This window comes from Emydura macquarii, unplaced genomic scaffold, assembly GCF_026122565.2.
Source record: "Emydura macquarii macquarii isolate MOO-44397 ecotype Brisbane River unplaced genomic scaffold, CSIRO-AGI_Emac_v2 contig_2205, whole genome shotgun sequence".
NCBI classification, from domain to species: Eukaryota; Metazoa; Chordata; order Testudines; family Chelidae; genus Emydura; species Emydura macquarii.
In genome coordinates this window covers 15,692,231-15,710,512 of record NW_027132342.1, presented here as the reverse complement: position 1 = coordinate 15,710,512, position 18,282 = coordinate 15,692,231, and the positions used below count along the sequence as shown (strand labels likewise).

The window sequence follows — 18,282 nt, the reverse complement described above, 5'->3', positions numbered from 1 at the left end:
CATCCAGGGGCAAGATTTTTTTCCAGCCATTGGATGGTAATGAGACCACTCCAGCTAATTTATATTCAAAGGTGACATCTTCCCCTCCAACTCCCTTAACTTGTCAAATCGGGCTGTGGACAAATTCCGGATTAGAGCCTAAACCCACAATTTCCAAGAGGTCATTTACATTTGATGATTGGACTATTAATTTGATGTACTTCCGCCAAATAGTTTGAGGGCATGAGCTGCTGTGCACACTCTACTCTATATCTATCAGACATGCGTGGGGAAATATCATGTATAGTTAATGCCTTTTCATTAGTCCATGCAGACAATTTAGTTCCTTTCCATGTAGTCACTATCAGTTTTTCCTGTTTCAGAGTATATTTCCAACCCAAAATTACCTCATATACTTCTTAAATCAGGTAAGGTGAGGGTTTTACTCCTGTCTCTCCCTTCCAACTCCAAGCAAAGTTTACCACTTCCTTAGCACTTAAAGCATTTATAAGGTAAAGGAATGAGTCCATAGAAGCATTTTCCACTGGTTTGGTATGCATTTCTAAGGTGATTTCGTGGCCTGGATTGATCATAAGAATTTGCTCCACTCTTTTCTTAGATGCATTTTGCTTCAAATGTTCAATTAATTGACCATGTAATTGACCGTGTTTCATGGTCTTGGGTAATTTGTTGTATCTTTTGCAACCGTTTAGTCCCAAATTCTTGATTTTGGCTCAGTCTTACCCTTAAAGTCATGATAAGGGTGTAGTAAATCAGGAATACCAGTGTCTATTTCATGCCCATCCTTTACCCTACTAGACAACAAAAACTGAAGGGGTGTGTGCAATGAGTGTAATATGATGGGGCTGAGGCCAATTAGAAAAGAAAAATGTTGAATGGCCCAGCTAGTGGCCAACAAGTACTTCTCACAATCATCATATTTAAGCTCAATTGGTGACATTAAATGTGAGGCATAAGCCACGGGTTGAATTTTCCCATGCCTCTCTTGTGAAGTCACAGCCGCTAATGCATTAACACTCACCACCACCTCCAGATGATAGGGTGATCAACACAGAAGCCTTGACAGTGGACTGTTTCAGCTGAGATACTGCTTCCTTATGTTACTGAGTCCATTCCCATTGAACATTCTTCTTCAACAATTGGTACAAAGGACCTGCAATGGAAGCAAAATTGGGAATGAAGTATCTGTGGTACCCAATTAAGCCCAAAAAGGATCTTAAAGTTGTTGTGTCTTGCGGTTGGGGCAACTTTTGTATCGCGTCCACTTTCTGTTGTGCTGTAGTTCGACCCCATTTTGTCAAAATGACACCTAAGAAAGAGACACAAGTAGTCATTAACTGTGCCTCGGCAGGATTATACTTCAAGCCTGCTTCCTTTAGAATCTGAAGGAGCTCGTCAAGCCTTACCAGGTGCTCCTTCTTTGTATGAGTTGCTAAACAAAGGTCATCTACTTACTGGAACAAAACAGTTGGTTTAGAAAATCACGACAGTACCTGCCTCATTTGCTCATGAAACAATGCTGGGGAAGTTTTGTATCCATGGGGTAAATGATTCCAGATATATTGGACCCCTTGGAAACTAAATGCAAATTGGTACTGGGAAATGCGGGCTAATGGTAACGTCCAGAAGCTGTTACTGATATCGAGGACAGTAAACCATGCAGCTTCTGGATCAAAGGACTTGAGAAGGTCTGGCATCTTGGCCACTGTAGGGGCACAAGTAGGTGTTACTTGATTAAGCCGTCTGTAATCAATCGTGAGAAGCCAGGAACCATCTGGTTTCCTAACAGACCAAATAGGGGAATTGTCAGTGGAAGTACATCTACGTAGTTCTCCCTGTGTTAGTAAAGACTTATCAGTTTTGTCTATATATGGTTTGGCTTGGTTTGGGTAAGGATATTGTTTCTGGGCTGGTACATCTCCTCCTTCTACAACTATAGTGACTGCCATACATCCACAATCATGTTTGTGTGTAGCAAATGCATCTGCATGCTTGTGAAGCAAAGCTTGTAACTCAGGTTGGTCTGTGTGTTTAGCCACTATTTTGTTCAGGTTATAGCCTTCTGGTTCTGATTCCTCCACTGGAGATACCAGGCCACATTCAGGCACGATCACCAGTGAGTAGTCAATTGCCTGCTCTGTAAGATACAACAACTGATTAACCAAGTCAATAACACTTCCTTTTTTCTATAGGAAATCAGATCCTAGTAAGCTGTCCCTTGGGTCTGACAATTTCATTAGAGCGAAAGTATGAGTTTTTCGCAGGCGACCTATCTGAACTTCAGTGGGTTTAGACAGTGTGGTTATGACCTGGTTGCTTGCAAAAGTTGATAGCATTTTTGTATGCCCTGAAGACAGGAGAGGATTTAAGGTCTTTGACATGGATAATGCTAATCGCTGCCCCAGTATCTATAATAAAATTCAAGTAGCAGCCCCCTACTACTGCAGATACTGTGGGTCTCCTACTTGCATCCCTGCCTAAAGGGGCTAGGACTTCACTTGGGGCATGATGGTGTCATGCTGAGTATGCTGCAGACAAGTAGTCCACGGGCTCTCCGTCCATCTCCTCAGGGGCAGCCAACCCTGTAGGAGGGGAAGCTGTCCACGGGAGAGAAGAAAATGAGTCACAGGACGGTCCAAGGGAACTGGGCCTTCCAACATCAGCTCAGTTGGGCATGTCCAAAGTTCCCGGATATCCTGGTGTTGAACTTCCAGAGTCTGCTGCACTGCTTTAAGCATCGTCACAACGAGTCCTCATTTCAGCAGGGAGGTGGTGATCTGGATCCCTGTGGGCCTGATTGGTTCTGGGCCATATCTGAAAAGAAAGGAATACGATCCTGGGGTCCCTGATGGGTCCGAACATATAACTCTGTCAAGGGGCACACCCACTCGAAGGTCCAGGATTATTACGTGGGTTAGAATAATTTTGCCAGCGTTGGTTTCCAGGGAATTTAGAAACGCCTCAGCGTAATCCTTGAGGTGATGTCCTCAAAGGTCCCTCAATTCTTATGCTGGGATTAGTTTGTGGCTCCTGAAGCATTGCAACAGGAGCCCCATGCCGACCTAATTTAAGGCCTCCCTGGGAATGCGCCTTAGCCAATAAGGCCAATGCATCCTTCAAAGAAGTGTTATCATTGACATGCATATTTACCTTTTCCTGCAAATGGGGAAGAGAATTATTGATCAACAAACCAACATACTGTGGCTCATCTATGTCCTGTCTCATGTGACTGTGCCAAGCTGTACTTAACTGCAGATGAAATTGATATGGAGACCTATTAAATCTTTGCTTTAAATTTGACAGATAGCCACTCCAGCTTGCCCTGGGTGCTGATTTTGTTCCAATAGAACTACTGTTTCCTTAAAATATTTCTCACCCACCTTATATTTAGGGAGTAAGTTACTTCATAACACTCAATCTACTGTGAGCTGTAGGATTTTAACACAGTTTTTCCCTGGTAAGCCAAACACTTTTGCCTTTTCCTGTTCATGTTGTGCATGTACTGCAACAGAAGAATCCTCCATCGTTCCTACTTGCTTAGCCACCAAATCAAGGGTCTTAATATCTGTAACTACTACCACAGGACAATCTGAATCTGAATCTGAATTTATGATTTCTGGGGTTTGACTTCCCAAATCAGGAGATGCGGTTCTTCTCCTATCCTGATTAGTATTTCCGTTATCAGAACTATCAGAACTTTCCTCTGAACACAGTTCGAAGGTTGGACAGTCAGGGTAGCTTTCCATTAAATTCCTACGTTCCCTGCTTAAGGCTTCTTCACACTGGCACAGGACATTCTCTAGTTCCTGAAGAGGTGTAGTTGGGTGCTCTACAGGTACACTGGGTGATACCAGCATATACCAAGGGGGTGGTCTTGGTCCATGAAATTCAAGAGTGCTTGTAATGATTATTCAAATGACACCAAGTGACCACCCGAAGGGCTAGATTTCTTGAGCTATATGGTGCCAATGTAACATTAGGTGGGGGCACAGGGAGAGCATCCCTGGGCAATTGTATTACTCCCTGTTGTAATCTGGAGATTACTATATCACAGGCACTGGCTACTTGTGTCACTTTTGAAACTGCATCTTCCAATCCCTGCACAATCACAGACTCCAAAGGCACTCCCTCTTTTCTAATGAGGGCAGATGCTAATGGAAGAGAAGTTATCTCCTCCTCTTTTGCTCCACTTGTCTCATCCTGTACATCCCCAGTCACCTCCTCTATGATGATGTCTGACTCCTCCTCCTGCCGTGCCACTCTAGGACTTCCCTTTTCTGCTGACAGTCTGCTTGAACTGCTTTACCACTAACTTCCTCTTCTGGCTCTTCTTGTGAGTTCTGAGTCAATCTCCAACTTTGCTTCTAAAGGTCCCATGTCAGATCGAACTAACTCTCTCGCCCTACTTCTAGTAATTGGTCCTGCAAATTGGTCTACCTCCGTCGGTTCTACCATGCCAACGGGGATAGGAACCGATGCTCTGTCATCCTCTAGCTTGTCCCCTATCTCTCTCACAATTTGTGTCACCGTCTGCACCTCTCTGCTTACTCTCTCTCAAGGAGCACGCAGATGGAGTCTCTGCAGCCCTGCTGTACTCTGGCGATTCTGTGCGCTGATCCATCTTCTCTCTCTCTAACACCTCACAAAGCCTTTCCAACTCACTGATTCGATCTAACAACAGACCATGCTCTGATTCATAGCCATCTAGTAGACCTTCCAACTCACTGATTCGGTCCAACAACCTACCATGCTCTGATCTCTAGTCATCCAGCGATTTTATGCTGGCAACTGCCCGTTCCTGCCACCAATGAATTATCTTGTCTGCCTCCTGCACCTGATACCGACTTCGCTCTAACATTTTCTCCAACTCCTCTCCTTTTTTAACAATGACTAAGCGGTCTTCTGAAACGTCACTTAGCCGATTTGTTAGCTTCCGATTAGTCTTCTCTTTCTCCTCCAAAGTTTGCTGGGCTCTTCTAAGTAACTCTATTTTCTTATTCAATTTCTGCCCAAGTGCGCTACAAGCTGTCAGCAAACACTCTGCAGCAATTCCTTTAACCTCTTTAGCCTTTCTTTTCTTTTGTTCTACCTCCTGATCAAAAACCTGATTCACAAAACCTCATGGATTACTATGTTCAGAGATAATTTCACTGTCTCTTAGTTGTCCTAAGACTCCTCTGTGTTCCTTAATGTATTTCCTGGCAAAGTTTTCCAAAGCCATACTGCGGGCAATGCCCACAGACTCTACAGCTCTTGCTTCACTCATCTTAACACTAAATAAACTTACTCAAAATCCAAAATAAAGAACTTAAACTCTAAAACTTAAACTTAGACATAAACCTTAAACTTTATAAAACTCCATTGGCTAGTCTAATTTCCAACACTATAGTAATGACCACTATATTCTAAACTTTAAAATCTCTGACTCTAAATCTGAAGGCATCCCTTCGATAACATAAGAAGAAATAATACCCCTGACCGGTCTCAACAATTACTCCAGTTACTTCAGACAAGTCCTGAAAAAAAAAAAAAAAAACCCCAGAAGGGTGGGGGTGAGTTCTCTTCTCTTCTCTCAATGGCTAATGTGCTCTTAGCTGATCAAGAGGTCTTTACCCAGTTGGGACATACCAAACAGCTGGTAAGTTGGTGATAGAGGGATCTGAGCGCAGCCCGGGAGAATTGTAGGGACTGAAAATACTGTGGCCTTTCTGGCAGCTTCAACAAAACAAAATCAACTCCCCCGCCACCTCAAAGTGTGGGTCACTGGGCCCCAGCACTACTACAATTACTTATACTTCTGGTACCTCAATATCAATACTCCTTGTACACTCCAAAGCCCCTTACATGCGCATATCACTTTAAACAATACAACTTTCTCTTGAAAGATTAATTACTACTCATAAACAGATGCTATAGTGCAGTGAAGAACAGGAAACACTTCTGGTACCACTGCCAAAAAACAGCAAAGGAAATCAAGTTTCGGGTGTTTCAAGGCAGCCTACCAGACTCATACACAGACAGCCTTTTTGCTCTCTCTTTTGCTCTCTAGCTCAATTTACCTCAGGTGAGACTCCCAAGAGCCTGGGAACACATAGAATTCCTAATATAATTCCTGTCACATACTCCTCGAGTCTCCTGGCTGGCTCTCCAGTCAGTTGCCTGATCTCTGGGTGTCTAGTAATTTGAATGAGGTTATAGGCTCGCCAATTGATCTGATCAGAAAATAATGAGGTTCTTGTCCCAGAATCAGGCTCCAGAAGAGTTTTAAATGCACCCTGCCCAGGGTGCACGACAGGAATGCTCACACTGATAGCCAAATCTGTATAATTTTATAAGCTTTTATTAAGAAAACATAAACTGGTAGACGAATGACTGATTAAAAGAAAATGAATAATCAGATGGATAATGGATAGGATTACAGTCTTATTCTAAAGACGTGATGTATATATTTATACGGTATGCTTTGGATTAATATGCTCACACCCTTCCCTGATGACCTGGTTGAGAGAGATGTCCGGTTCCTCAACTCTTGAGTAGAGGGGTGGAGAGCTAGGCAGTGCTTGAGAGCTAAGAGGCTCTATAAGGCTAAGACTAACACTACAAATAATACAAAGTATAAATGAAGAACAAAAGATCTTGACACACTAACTAAAAGAAGTTTCGAGAAGGAGTAGCTGATGGTTGCCCCAAGTAACATGGTTTGCCTCTTCTTATACCCTGAACAATATGGGTCCTCCTTTGAAATCCAAACTTGGCTTCTTCACCCCCAAATTATTAGGGTACACTTGTTCTAAAGGCTGGCAGATTCGTGCATATTAATTACATATCCATATCCTTTCCAGATGGTTCCAGACAGTTCGCTTATCTGACTTTTATTATTTCTGGCCCTTTTATGGGTTTTGTGGTGTATCTGTGAGGTTTATTCGGGGCATAAACAGAGACCGCCCCCCCATCTTGATGCCTCCCTACAGTGACACCCCCCACAGCTCGTGCTCTCATCCCGTTCCCTACAGTAACCCCCCCAAGCCAGCGCACCCGCCCCGTTCCCTACAGTGATTCCCCATGCAGCCGACATTCCAGCTCCATTCCCCACAGCATCCCCCACCCCCACCCCCAGAGCTGATGCTCCTGCCCTGTTCACAACAGCAACTCCCCGCACAGCCAGCACTCCCACCCCGTTCCCTATGGCAACCCCCCCTCCAGCTGGCACTCCAACTCCGTTCCCTACAGCGACTCCTATTGGAGCCAGCACTTCTGCTTTCTTTTCCGCATTGCTTCCTAGGGTCCAGTCCTGATGGCATGGAGGAGAGACACTGAAGCTCTCCCTTCCCTTATCAGGCAGACTGATGCAGACAGCTCTATCTGTAATAATTGTTTCGATAGAACCTATAATCTCTTGTTGCCTGGTTGAGAGAGATGTCTTCTCTCTTCTTGTGCCCACCTTCTCTCTCACTGCCGGCAGCTGCTGCAGGTCCTCCTGGGTTGATGCAAATCCCCCTGAATCTTTAATAATGCTATTAACATAAAATGTGACAAATTCACTTTGGAAAACAAAGGGTGCTCTCTCTGGTCTTCCTGCATGGAGAACTGGTTTTCAAGCACTTAGGATTCCCCTTTAGGTTTCCCCTTTGAAAGCTCCCTCATCTGTGTCATGCTCTTGCACTCCTGAGCTGCTGCAATTATCTCTCTGGAGCTTTCCCTTTCTTCCTCTCTAACAGATTAAGGATCTAATCATTGCAAAGGGCTTATTTACATCATTGTTTTGTTTGATGCGTGGTTACCTTTTCCTTGAAGATGTTCAGCTTAGCCCAGATTTTCCTGTGCTCCTCGCCACAGTGGATATTTGTTCTTTTGCCTCAGGCTAGGTGTGTGTAGAAAAGGGTAGCTCTGGGCTGTCAGCTAAACTCAGCCCCCTCCATATGAGCACTGGGGAAGACTTCTGTTGAAAGCTTCCTGGAAGCAGTGCCCAGCTGTGCACTTCAGCCATGCCAGCTCCCTCACAGCGGTGCCCCATCTCTGCCAGCCAGCATGCAGGCACCGTGGGCTTCCTCACAGCAATGTGACTTTCAATATCAACCAGGGCTTCAGCGGAGTTAGTTTTCCCACAGTGGTGCCCCAGTGGTGCCGTGCAGGAGTCCCTCAGCGTGAACCTCCTCACAGCATTGCCCGCCAGGATTCAAGTGGTGCTACTTTCTTTGTCACAGCACCCTGCCAATACCAGCTAGGGCTCCAACACCGTGAGGCTGCCTCTCAGAATCAATCCAGACTCCTGCACTGTGAGATTCCTGATCCAGTGTCCCTTCCAGGGCCAGCGAGAGGATTTCAGTGGCGTGAGTGTCTATGCAGCAGTACCCTGTCTGTGTCCTCCAAGACCTTCGCAATGGAAGCTTCTGCGTAGCAGTGCCACGTTGGCTGGGGTTCAGGTAGTGGGAACTTCCTCGTGGCAGCGCTCATTCAGTTCTAGCAGGGACTCTGACACTGTGAGCTTCTGCCCAGCAGTGCTCAGCCAAGATTTCAGCGTCCTTGCAGCTGGGCCCTGTCAGAGCCAGCTGGGCCCTCTGCAACCTGTGCCTCCGTGGGGAAGCCCTGCATCGCTGCGGGCTGGGACTCAGACAGTGGGAGCTTCCTCCGCTTAGTGCCCAGCCAGTACCAGTGGAGACGCTAGCACTGTGAGCTTCCTCATAGCAGTGCCCTGTCAGGGCGAGCCAGGACTAGAGCCTCGTAAGCTTCTACAGAGCCGCATGGTGTGAGCTGGGGCTTAGCCAGTGGGAGCTCTCCGGCAGTCCGCAGTGCCCCTGGTGACGAAGATTGCTATCATTTGAACCAGCTGTACATGTGCCAGCACAGAGGGGCAGGGGGTGACTGGAAGCTATCCAGCAAGCAGAACCCTGGCCGGGGTTAGGCGGCATTCTTTCCTTGCACACATGGCGCTGATTCAAGGTCGTCGGATCTCAAATAACAAGCCATGGGGTAACAGCTGAACAAATCTGTGTGGGGCAGAGCAATATTGGGGGGCGATAAGTGCCAGCTTCACACAGGGGAGAGTCTGCACTAGGATGAGGGGAGAGCAGAAAAAGGGGGGGCGAGAAATAAGAGAGAGAGGAGAGCCTTGCGGAAAGCGGAGCAGGCCACACACACATGGGAGATAGCCAGTCAGGGGCAAGCAAGTGTGTGGAGGTGAGCAATCATCTGGACAGGGCAAGGGGAGGCAGGGAGGGAGGCAGTGCGGTTCTGGATTTCCAGTCCCACAGGGAGCGAGGAGTGTTCTGCAGGTTTTTAAAGCATAAATTTCTAATGGGGAGGCTCTTAGCGCCGTTTATGCGATGGTAGAATAAGCGCCAGCTTCCTAATGCGCTGGGCCCTGCGGGGCAGGGACGGAGAACGGCATGTAGGCCCCAGCTCCCAGGATTTCCCTTAGTGGCTCGTGCTTTCACTGTCTCATGGAGCCCCTGCTTTGGCCCCCGAACGTCCTGGGCAAACTGAACCCACACCACTCCCTGGTTCCTCCTGATACCACCCTGACTGACAACCCAATCCCCCAGCACTGCCCTGACTCTGCCATCCCAAATCCTTCCAATTCACTGCCTCTAAACCACCCCCCAAGTACTGCCCTGACTCATTGCCCCCAATCCCCCCGTTTCACTGACCCCTAACCCCCCCAGCACTGCCCTGACTCACTGTCCCCTAATCCCCCCCAGTCCACTGATCTCTAAAATCCCCGATACCCCTGATTCACTGACCCTCTTCCCCAGTCCCCTCATATTGCCCTGGCTCACTGAACCCCACCCACACTCCTGATACCCCTGACTCTCTGACCTCTCCAGTCCCCCAAGACACACTGACCCCCCATGTCCCTTGATCCCCCCTGACCCATTGTCCCCCCAGTCTCCCCATACTGCCCCGGCTCACTGACCCCTCCACCAATCCCCTGTTCCTCCTGGCCCCCCCAACTCACTGATACCCCCAGTTCCCCAATCTTCCTGACTGAATTGACTCTCTATGCCCTCAATCCTCCTGACCCATTGATCCCCAACCCCCTTGGCTCCCTGATCCCCACACTTTTCCCCCCACCATTCTGTCTCACTAATCCCAACCCCCCGGTCCTCTGATCCTCTGTCACATCCACAGGATTAGTGCTATGCCCCCAGGTTTTGTACAGTCTTTTGGAGGAACCCATTAGACGTGCCAGACCCCCAAGGGGTCTCACTCTTCCTTTGGGGTAAGTTACACGGCCTCAGTGCCTCCTGAGTCTGAACCTCTGGGCCTGCAGCACCCTTGCTTCACACCGCGAGTTCTGCTCAGTGAGTTGACTGAGACAGCTCCTGGTGGGGACTTGTACACTCGTCAGGGACTAATGCACCTGAGCCAGTATTTGCAGTGACGCGTTGTCAAAACAGTCGGGTTTATGAGTCAACTGGAACACAGCATAGGAAGTCCTTAGGTTAGCACAGAGAAATGAAGGTTAAAACAAAGTCCTCTCTGGTCAGCCCAGAGCAATTCACCAGCCACGCAGTGGTGAACTCCATTTTCGGACTGTCTCTCTCTCTGGTTACCTTCGTCAGTTCCCAAGTGAGAGAGCCCCCAGGTTTCTCCAGAGCCCACACTTATCTCCCCACCTCATGCCTCTCAGCCCTTGGGTCTCAAACTGGGGTCTCTGCTCAGCTTCCCTGCTGAGAGGTGAGGAAATCTTCCTCCCTCTGGGTCGTTGGTCGCTGGGTGGCAGCGTCCCAGGGATTGGGCTTTCCAGTGTCTTCTTGGATTTTCCAGTGAGATGGGTCACCCGAGGCCAGTCCTTTCTAATGACCTGTTCAGTCCACTCAGACAGCTAGGCGACACACACGCACCTGCATCTGTTAGCCTGCCCTGAGATCAACCTTAATCCCTTTCCCCCCACTGGGTAGCAATGCGAAATATAGGGGAAACTGAGGCACACATCGGCTTCATCCAAATATTACAAAAATTCCCACTTTGTCCCTCGACCCACTGCCCTGGGTGGGGTGACATCTCCTCAGGTTCCAGCCACACCAGGCTCACAGGACTGCCCTTCTCACCTGCATTTCCCCATCACACCCTTTCCCCCCATCCCTAGTCTGCAGCTGTTCCCAACCCCCTCTCTCCCCGCCCTTGCTGTCCCCCGATAGCGCATACCAGCCTCTGCTTTTCTGGGGCTACGGAGAAATGAAAGGGAGGATCGTGGCCAAGTGTGGTGTCAGCACCTTCCCAGCCAATATTGCGGACACTGTGTGTTTTCCTGGGATTGTTGGATTTTTCTGCTGGCTGATTTATAGCAGGGCTTGGCTGCAGCAGCTAGGGGCGGGGAAGCACTGCCAGCCTCTCTCCCTCCCTTCCCCCCCCCCAGTGGTGGATGCCTTGGCTATGATGGCAGAGGCAGGAACGGGCGGAGGAAGGTGAGGAATCGGGGGGGCTCACCTGGAGGGCAGTGCAGGGGGTCACCCCAGGGGTAGACAGGGGGCTGGTGGAGCTCGCTGCGGGAATATGACGACCGGCCAGTGTATTGGCTAGGAACTCTGCCTACGGATGAGCCAGGAGCCGAGGCACAGAGGTGGGAGAGCTAGTGGCGGAGAAGCCTCTCCCACCCTGTGCCCTATACCCTTGGGAGTGCTGAGGGCAATAGCTACAACCACAGGGGACTAGCGTGCCGTGGTGCCCAGCCCTCCCAGGCAAACCTCTTCCTTGTCTCCTCTCCCCTGCACCAGCCGCCTCCTCCTCTTCCAGCCAGCTCTGACCTGGTGGAACTACTTGTACAGGAAAGGGCTGCTCTGTTGAAGTCCCGCTGGCCGAGCTGGGCCTGGGTCTGCGAGTGAGGAATGTTGGGTCTGTCCCGAGTGCTGCCTCCTGTGCAGCTGTGCAAGTGCCATCCTGCACCAGCGCTTGGACGCTCTGCACCCCAGAGCTGGCCCGATGACTCGAGCGTGGGTGCTTGCGGCAGCTCCCACTTGGCCGTCGGTTCCAGCAAACGTAATTAAATGGGCTGCAGCCAGGAGCCGTGTGCCAGGGCTATACAGATCCAGGGTGCTGCATCCGTGGGGTAGAGGGGTGGAGGTTGCACTGGGAACAACTAGCCAAGGGGAGGTTGCCAAGTCAAACATTAGCAAACATGTGGGGGCTGCTCCCAGAGTCCACCAGAGTCCACCTGTGGTAGGGGTGTGTCTCCCAGGGCTCTCTCTGGAAACAATACATTTGTCGATCTGTTTATCCTGTTCCCTTGTGTCCCTGAGCTGGCTGGCTGGAGGAGGCGAAAGAGCACATGTGAGCAGCGAGCCCAGAGGCCATGCTAAGGGAGAGGGATGGCCAAAGAGAACAGTGGGGGGTGTGGGAGAGCGAAAGCAACTCAGCCCTATCTAGGCAGGGAGATACCCTAGAAAAGGGCAAGAGAAAGCCAACTCCAATGGAAGGGGGAGCAGGAAGAAGAGAGCTAGGGAGGGACAGGAGCGAATCAGCAGTGACCCGGCCGGGGCCAGCAGAGCTTCCTTCCTACAAGCCAGAAGAGGAGGATGCTGAGTCAGGGTATTATTTCTCATTCGATTAAGCCTTCGATGAAGAGCTGGCCCTTGGAAACCAGCGTCTCCTGCTTCAGCACAGTCCCTGGCCAACACAAGCCTGCGCTTCAGCCAGCAGCTGGAGCCCATCGCGTGATGGTCACTGGTGAAACAAGCGTGGTGGCCTCAGCCAGTCAGTGGTGGGGCAGGGGTCTTTTCCTCCATCGGTTGGATCCAGCTCTTCTTCTGCCCTTCCCCCACTCCTTTCTCCCCTGTCCCTCCCTTTGGCTCTTGGCTTTCCTTTCTGGGTTATTGAATATGCAAGTGTTTCTCTCTGACACCATCTCTGATCCCTTAATCCAGCTGCCCTGGTAATTCCGTAGCCCCAAATCAGCTCAGATCTCTCCACAGACGTAAGCCTCGTTCCTCAAGGGTTGGCTTTTATTCCCTGTCCTCCCCCAGCCCCCCTTCTTCATTCTATTTCTGCCCTTCAGGTCTCTGCATTGGAAATTGGTTGGGCTTTAGCAGCAAAGGGTTTAGCAATATCTTTATTGTGTGTCCCTGGAAAGGAAAAAAGAGGGGTGAAGACAGAATCCTTAATCTTAAATAACTAAGATGCAATTTTTCTCTTATTTATTACAGCTCCCCCCACCTGTGCCCTAATTGGAAAATGGGAATGTCTCCTTAGCCTCAGCGGCAGGCACTCATCCAAGGCTGGGGATGCATTGACCGCATAGTGGGAGAGGGGGTCAGTGTGGAGAATGGGGAGGTTTTCAGCAGGGGTGCTCCTGCCTGGAGATCAGGAGAAAGGTATGCAGAACCAGAGAAGGGAGACTGCAAATGGCTTCTTGGCACCAGGGGTTCTCTCACAAGAGAGGGGTGAGTTGGCAGCCCCTGGGAAGAGGGGACTCCAGGATGGAGCTGGGGGCGGGTAGTGTTGGCATGGTGTCAGTAGGGTCTCCTGGTCAGGGTGCAATGCTAACACAGTTGAGTCTCTAGGCCTGAGAGTGTGGGTGACAGAAATGCTTCCTTGCTACCAGCAGGAGATGCTCTCCCCATGTTGGGATGCCTTGATAACTCAAAGCCTTTTGCTTCATCCTAATGAAGCTAGCTGGATCCTTTAACCTGCATGGGCAGGAAATAGTTTGGTCTCCCTCCCTGGCCGTAGGCACTACGATAACACAAATAAATAAAAATAATAATACCGGGTTGGCTTCCCCACCACACTGGTACAGCTCTGTATGCCTGGCTGGCAGTCCCCACCTGCCCTGTGCTAACACATCCCTCTGCTCTGGCATGGGTGTCTGGCGCTCGCAATCTCCTCTCCCCCAATTCCAGCCATCACTCTCTGAGCCACGCTTGCGAAGGCCATGTGGTCCCCAACCCTTGCCTGCGCGGAGACGAGGGAATTATTTTCGGAACGAGAGTGGTTATACAACAAATGAATTATTTATCGTTTTGCATCAAGGAAAAAAACCCCATTTAGTTGGGACTCTTATTTATTTATCATCAGCGTGTGTGTTGCTGTGTTTGTGTATGTTGCGTGATTTCCTTTCCTTACACTGGCAGCTGAAATTCCTTGGGGTTGGGTTGGTTTGGGTTGTGTTTTCTTTATGCTCTGGAGTTTTAAGCCGGTCATAATACAGCTGTGTCACCCTCCTGTTCCATTCCCCCCCTCCACAAGTCTGTGATTCCATTACATAACGAAACCCAAGTACCCTTCTGGCTATCACTGATACATGATTATGTTGCAAGGGTTCCCTTTGCCAAGGCTTATCAGTATAGCAGGCAATATTGTCTTTCCTCCCCCACCCCCCGCAACGCTCTCTGTTCTGCTTCTCCCTGTCTCCATGAAACTAACAAACCTAGCTGTCTTTTTTCATATTTCAAAGACTTCCTGATTGATGCCTCCCCTTGTCTCTCGTGTGTTTCCTTTCCAGATTCCAGTGACAGATGGATCTCGCGCTTGCTCGCTCTCTATCTATATATATTTTTGTTTTCAAGATGTTTGCTCTGAAGTTCTGAAGCATCTTGGAGAGGACCCGGGAGAGGGGGAGGAGGAGCAACCCAGGGAGCCCAGCGACACAAGAGGCAGCTCTTCCAAGTCACCTGGTGGTTTTGTGGGGGTAGGGTGGAGAGGAGGTCGTTCCTGAGGCTCGAAGAAAATCTGTTGTTGTTTCATTTTTGTTTTGTTTTAAAGAGAAGCACAGATTTCCCCGCACCTTTGTCCCAGATTGGGAGCGGCAGAAAGGAGCGGATTTTTCCCCTTGCTGCTCTGTGCCCTGGGTTGGCGCAGAGGGAAGGAAAAATGTTGGTGATGGCACTGGATAGAACTGAGGTGCTCGTGCCCTCCTATCACTAACCACCACGGGAGCATTGCCTCCCGACCCCTCCCTTTGCTCTTCGGAGGCTTGTTTTCTTTTTGCCTGGGGGCGGGGCGCCGCACCCCAACATGCTGCGTCTGGGCTTGTGGGCGGCTGCCCTGCTCTGCGTGTTCTCCCCCGGCACAGTGCGTGGCGACTGCTGGCTCATCGAGGGGGACAAGGGTTACGTGTGGCTGGCCATCTGCAGCCAGAATCAGCCTCCCTATGAGACCATCCCCCAGCACATCAACAGCACCGTGCACGACCTGCGTCTGAATGAGAACAAGCTCAAGGTGGTGCTGTACTCCTCCCTCAACCGCTTCAGCAACCTGACGGACCTGAACCTGACCAAGAACGAGATCTCCTACATTGAGGACGGGGCCTTCATGGGACAGGCCAACCTGCAGGTCCTGCAGCTGGGCTACAACAAGCTCACCAACCTGACAGAGGGCATGTTACGTGGCCTGGCCAGGCTGCAGTTCCTCTTTGTGCAGCACAACCTGATCGAGGTGGTGACGCCCACTGCTTTCTCCGAGTGCCCCAGCCTGATCAGCATCGACCTGTCCTCCAACCGGCTCAGCAGGCTGGAGGGGAACACCTTCACCAGCCTGAGCAACCTGATGGTGTGCGAGCTGGCCGGCAACCCCTTCAACTGTGACTGCAGCCTCTACAGCTTCCTCACCTGGCTGGTGGTCTTCAACAACGTCACCAAGAACTACGACCGGCTGCAGTGTGAGACCCCGCGGGAGTTTGCCAGCTACCCTCTCCTCATGCCTCGACCCCACCACAACCGCAATGCCATCACCATCTTCCAGTCCATGTGCCGGGGTGGCACCATCCCGTCCCTCTCGAGGATCAACCCCACTCCCTACACGCCGGACTCCCAGAGAGACTTTGATGAGAACTCAGGGTTCAACCCCGGGGACTTTCTCTCTGTCGAGCCCCCGGCCTCCTCTACCACCGACTCCTCATTCAGCCCCAGCATCAAGCTGCACCATGTGACCATCACCTCAGCCACCTTGATGGTGACAATCCCCTCTCCCTTCAGCAAGATGTATGTCCTTGTCCAGTACAACAACAGCTACGTCTCTGATGTCAAAATCTTGAAGCAAAAGAAGGAGCGTGTCACCCTTAGCAAGCTGAAGGCCCACACGGACTACACCTTCTGTGTCGCCTCCATCCGCAACTCCAAGCGCTACAACCACACCTGCCTGTCCTTCGCCACCAGGAGCCAGGGGACGGATGACCCAATGCCCAGTACCTCCACCACCACTCATTACATCATGACCATCCTGGGCTGCCTCTTCGGGATGGTCATTGTCCTGGGGGTGGTGTACTACTGCCTGAGGAAGCGAAGGATGCAGGAAGAGAAGCAGAAGTCCCTCAACGTCAAGAAGACCATCCTGGAGATGCGCTACGGCTCAGATATAGACACCAGCTCCATCGTCCACCCTTCCCAGAAGCTGGGTGAGCCGCCCGTCATCCCTGTCTCACGGATGTCCTCCATTCCTTCCATGATTGGGGAGAAGCTGCCCTCGTCCAAGTCGATGGAGGCTGGGATGGAGACCCCCAAAGTTACCACCAAGGGCAACTACATCGAGGTGCGGACGGGTGGCGGGGACGGGCTGGAGAGATCCCAACGGGACGATGATCTGCATGAGCTCGACAATGGCCAGGGCTCGGCAGCTGAGATCTCCACCATCGCCAAAGAGGTGGACAAGGTCAACCAGATCATCAACAACTGCATCGACGCCCTCAAGCTGGACACGGCCTCCTTCCTGGGCGGAGGGAGCGGTGTTGACTCAGACATGGGATTTGAGTGCCAGTCCATCCCCGCCGGCTCCTCAGGTGGGCTGGAGCGGCCCAGCTTCCTGTCGCCACCCTACAAGGAGAGCTCCCACCACCCCCTGCAGCGCCAGCTGAGTGCTGATGCGGCTGTGGCCAGGAAGACCTGCAGTGTCTCATCCAGTGGCTCCATCAAGAGTGCCAAGGTTTTCAGCCTGGACGTGCCTGACCATCCATCAATGAGCAAGTCGGATTCCAAGTACATCGAGAAAGGCAGCCCGCTGAACAGCCCTCTGGATCGTCTTCCCCTGGTGCCCCCTGGTGCCATCCACCACCTGGAGGTAAAACCTTCCTACCATTGCAGCGAGCACCGCCATTCCTTCCCGGCCCTGTACTATGAGGAGAGTGCCGACACCCTGAGTCAGCGGGTGTCGTTCCTTAAGCCGCTCTCCCGCTCCAAGCGGGACTCCACGTACTCCCAGCTCTCCCCCAGACACTACTTCTCGGGCTACTCCTCCAGCCCCGAGTACTCATCCGAGAGCACCCATAAGATCTGGGAGCGCTTCCGGCCTTACAAGAAGCACCACCGGGAGGAGGTTTACATGGCGGCCGGCCACGCCCTGCGGAAGAAAGTCCAGTTCGCTAAGGACGAGGACCTGCATGACATCCTGGATTACTGGAAAGGAGTCTCCGCTCAGCAGAAGTTGTGACTCTCTTTTAAAGGAAAGAAAAACCCAGCAACCACACACAAAAGAACCACTTGACTGTGAACAAAAACCGAACAACCCCCACCCCGTTCCCTCCGCAACAGAAATGAACCGAGAACTGTTTCTTAAAAAAGTTTACAAAAAGAGAGAGCAAATGAAAAACAACACCCCGCAATGAATTATGGGGATCACTGTTCCTCCTGCAGCTGGTTGGGAGGAGCCGCCTGCTTTGACACTGTGGTAATGACGCTGGGGGAGGGGGCTAGCGGGAGGGAAGGACGAAGAAGGAGGTTAGGCATCGGTTTTATGTTCCTGTTGTTATTTTGTTCCAGATTGTGAGGTTTTGGGGGGCATTTCTGCTTACTCCCTTGGGGGGGCATCCCCCTCCATGCATTCCCATCGAGAGAAAATGGGGAATGTCACAAAACAGAGAGCCCCTCCTTGGCGTTTTATGGGTTTGGGGTCTTCGAGGCCTTCTCCCACCTCCTCAAGACTTGTGGGGTTTGTACAGACTCTAGCATGTAACTGGAGATTCGCTCTCCTTTTCCTCCACCTCGGACTCCATTAGGGCTCCCTGGGCTTGGAGTTGGGTGTCCATCAGCCTCCCTCCGTCGCTGAGAAAGGGGAGGTAGGGCGCACAGCAGAGGGCTCTCCCTGCCTTCCGTGCGTTTAGGAAGAGAGGGGACCGGCTTTCTCTGGCCATAGGGAGCCCCTCAACCCCACCCCCAGCCGAACAGTCCAGTTGTCTTCCAGGAAACGCTGGGGAGCATGTTCTCTGGCATGGCAAATTGGGGCTCGCTAATGGTGGGGCGAGGGGAAGCGGGGAAGAAGACAGAGATTCCCGACTTCACTGAGATCCGAAGGGTTCCCTCCCCTTCTTGCCCCCGCCCTCCTGCCCTACCCCGGGGCCGGGGAGGGGCACGCATC

At 51.0% G+C, this 18,282-nt stretch overlaps 1 protein-coding gene across 1 annotated transcript; it reads left to right on the top strand.

The window, feature by feature from the left end:
- The first annotated feature begins 14,952 nt into the window (after positions 1 to 14,952).
- On the top strand, positions 14,953 to 17,358 carry ELFN2 (extracellular leucine rich repeat and fibronectin type III domain containing 2). Its single transcript, XM_067559010.1, has one exon. The coding sequence runs from the start codon at positions 14,953 to 14,955 to the stop codon at positions 17,356 to 17,358; it is 2,406 nt and encodes an 801-aa protein (XP_067415111.1).
- The last annotated feature ends 924 nt before the right edge of the window (positions 17,359 to 18,282 follow it).